This window comes from Eurypyga helias, unplaced genomic scaffold (assembly GCF_000690775.1).
Source record: "Eurypyga helias isolate BGI_N326 unplaced genomic scaffold, ASM69077v1 scaffold28278, whole genome shotgun sequence".
In the NCBI taxonomy this organism is placed as follows: domain Eukaryota; kingdom Metazoa; phylum Chordata; class Aves; order Eurypygiformes; family Eurypygidae; genus Eurypyga; species Eurypyga helias.
The window spans coordinates 1-2520 of NW_010269303.1; the positions used below are offsets into that span (position 1 = coordinate 1).

The 2520-nt window shown below is 53.1% G+C and overlaps 1 protein-coding gene across 1 annotated transcript in view; it reads right to left on the reverse strand.

Annotated features, from left to right (window-relative positions):
* Positions 1-1084: 1084 nt before the first annotated feature.
* LOC104514401 (ubiquitin carboxyl-terminal hydrolase CYLD-like) overlaps positions 1085-2520 on the reverse strand; it is a 5457-nt gene continuing 4021 nt past the window's right edge. The window contains exons 6-7 of the mRNA XM_010158066.1: positions 1832-1970; positions 1085-1199 (exon numbers count right to left, since the gene is read on the reverse strand). Of these exons, the coding sequence (XP_010156368.1) occupies positions 1085-1199; positions 1832-1970 (254 nt within the window). The remainder of the gene's footprint in view (positions 1200-1831; positions 1971-2520) is intronic.

The window sequence follows — 2520 nt, forward strand, 5'->3', positions numbered from 1 at the left end:
TCATGTCCAACTTTTCATCTCCAAGTCCTTGGCAGAGCTGCTCTCAATCAAATCTCGGCATCACAGAATGCCCCAGGGTTGTATTTCTGCAGCCAGTCCTCAAGGAAGATGCTAATGTCTTATGTTCAGTCAGCTCCCCACGCCTCTCTTCCACACCTCTCTAGGGAGGATGAGGATAGTCCATAGTATCTTTGATACACATTCCAGAGAATTTACCTTTGATACAACTCGCAGCGAATTTAGCTTTTGTGCCATGGTCTACCCTCATCCAGCCTGGCCCTGCATGCTGCCTTTGGGACTAACTGCTGATGAAAGCAATCCCATTGCTTCATCAGCTCCAGGGTTCCTCCACAGAGGTGGTCTCAACCTCAGGAATTCCCTTTTCCCTTCTGAGCAGGAGAGACACACACATGCAGAATCATGGAATCTTTTAGGTTGGAAGAGACCTTTAAGGTCGTCAAATCCAACCGTTAACCCAGCACTGCTAATACCACCACTAAACCATGTCCCCAAGCGCCTTGTCCACACATCTCAAATCCCTCCAGCGATAGTGACTCCACCACCTCCCTGGGCAGCCCATTCCAATGCCTGACAGCCCTTTACGTGAAGATATTTTCCCTAATATCCAATCTAAACCTCCCCTGGTGCAACTTGAGGCTGTTTTCTCTTGTCCTATCATTTGTCACTTGGGAGAAGAGCCCACCTCCAACCCCTCTGCGTCCTCCTTTCAGGGAGTTGTAGAGAGCAATAAGGTCTGCCCTGAGCCTCCTCTTCTCCAGGCTGAACACCCCCAGCTCCCTCAGCTGCTCCTCACGGGAACTGTGCTCCAGACCCTTCCCCAGCTCCATTCCCTTCTCTGGACATGCTCTTTCTTGCAGTGAGAGGCCCAAAACTAGTAAGAGACGTGACAGCCTCACAACCTGGGGAAGGGAGCAACTGGAAGAAAAACCTCATATGAAGACCTTTGGATGGCAGGAGAATCCCTGCAGGTAATCCTTTCCCTCAGGGACAGATACCATCTGGCAGAGCAGCAGAGAAGGTATGAAGGCAGAGGGACAACTTCCAGGATTCTCACACACTACACTTACTTTCGGAGGGGGTTAACTATTTCATCCCGCAGAATGCTCTGGACATTCCTGTCACACAGTAGGAAGGGCTTGAAGAGCATGGAGTCCAGCACGGACGTACAGGAGAAGAGGCTGTGAAAAGAGAGAGCTGTGTAACTCTGATGGGTTTACAGCCATCGTTAGAACCAAACCCTTGTGCCTGGTGACAGTCGGTGGCTTTTGTTGTCAACAGTCCACGCACGCGATTACAAAGCGTGAGCGACAGTGTGTCACTCACGGATAAACCTCATCTGGTTTAATCAACACTGGTAGTAAGCATAGAAACAGCTCAGAGAGAATGAAATCTCATCCTCTGCAGCCAAAACTGCTCGGGGGGGGGCACCACTGAGTCTCTTCCTCTCCAAACAGGGCTGCACAGTGAAGCTGGGACTTCCAGTTTCTTTGAGATGTTTCCAGCCCCTCCAGTGACAGCCAGCACGGCCCAAGTCCGGAGAACTACGATGTCTTGCTGCGCCATATGACAGACACACAAGTACCTTAAGTACTCACGAGGGGTTCTTCAGGGCCTGAGAACCTACCAGATTAGGAAGGAGATCAAAAAGCAGCAAGCGTCGAGGCTGCATCTCCACACAGTTACATTCTGCTCTATACTGGATAAATTTCCAGCCGCCACGGAAATCCAGGGAAGTGCCGCAGTTTAGGGCTCTGCCCAATTGAAAACAACACTCATTTCATGAAAGAGCACCACCCAAGCACGTCCTTACCTGAAGAGGGCTGCATCCATATAGCAGGAATTACAGTGCCCTTGGATCCCCTTCATCCGCCCTCGCAGGACATGCACCGCTGCCTCGTTCCTGAGGGGAGGAAAACTGTCCCCAACCTGTGGAAGAACTTCCTGCCCTCCTGCAAAAGAAGACACAGAAGCAATACCCTTCAGCTTCCCACCTTGTCTGGGTCAGCTCTGCCCTTCCCCGATGCCCCAGAGCTCTGCTCAGAGGTCGGCACCTTGCTCCTCTGTGCTGGGACGAAGACTTGTCTCTTCAGTGGTTCATTTATTGGAAACGAAGACAAAACCAAACCATCTCTTCTTCACCAGATCCACGCCCCAGCAATCCATACCGCCTCTGGCATGGCAAGTAACAAAGGCAAAAAGAGCTACAAACAAGCTGGCGCTGTGCTGTATGGTGGATGCAAAGCTGGCCAGGAGCCGGCCGTGTGCGCTGGCAGCCCAGAAAGCCAACCCCATCCTGGGCTGGATCCGGAGCAGCGTGGCCAGGGGGGCGAGGGAGGGGATTCTCCCCCTCTGCTCCGCTCCGGGGACACCCCCCTGCAGTTCTGCTCCAGCTCTGGGTCCCAACAGCAGGAGGACACGGAGCTGCTGGATGAGAGTCCGGAGGAGGCCCCGGAGATGCTGCAAGGGCTGGAGCCCCTCTGCCCTGGGGACAGGCTGGGG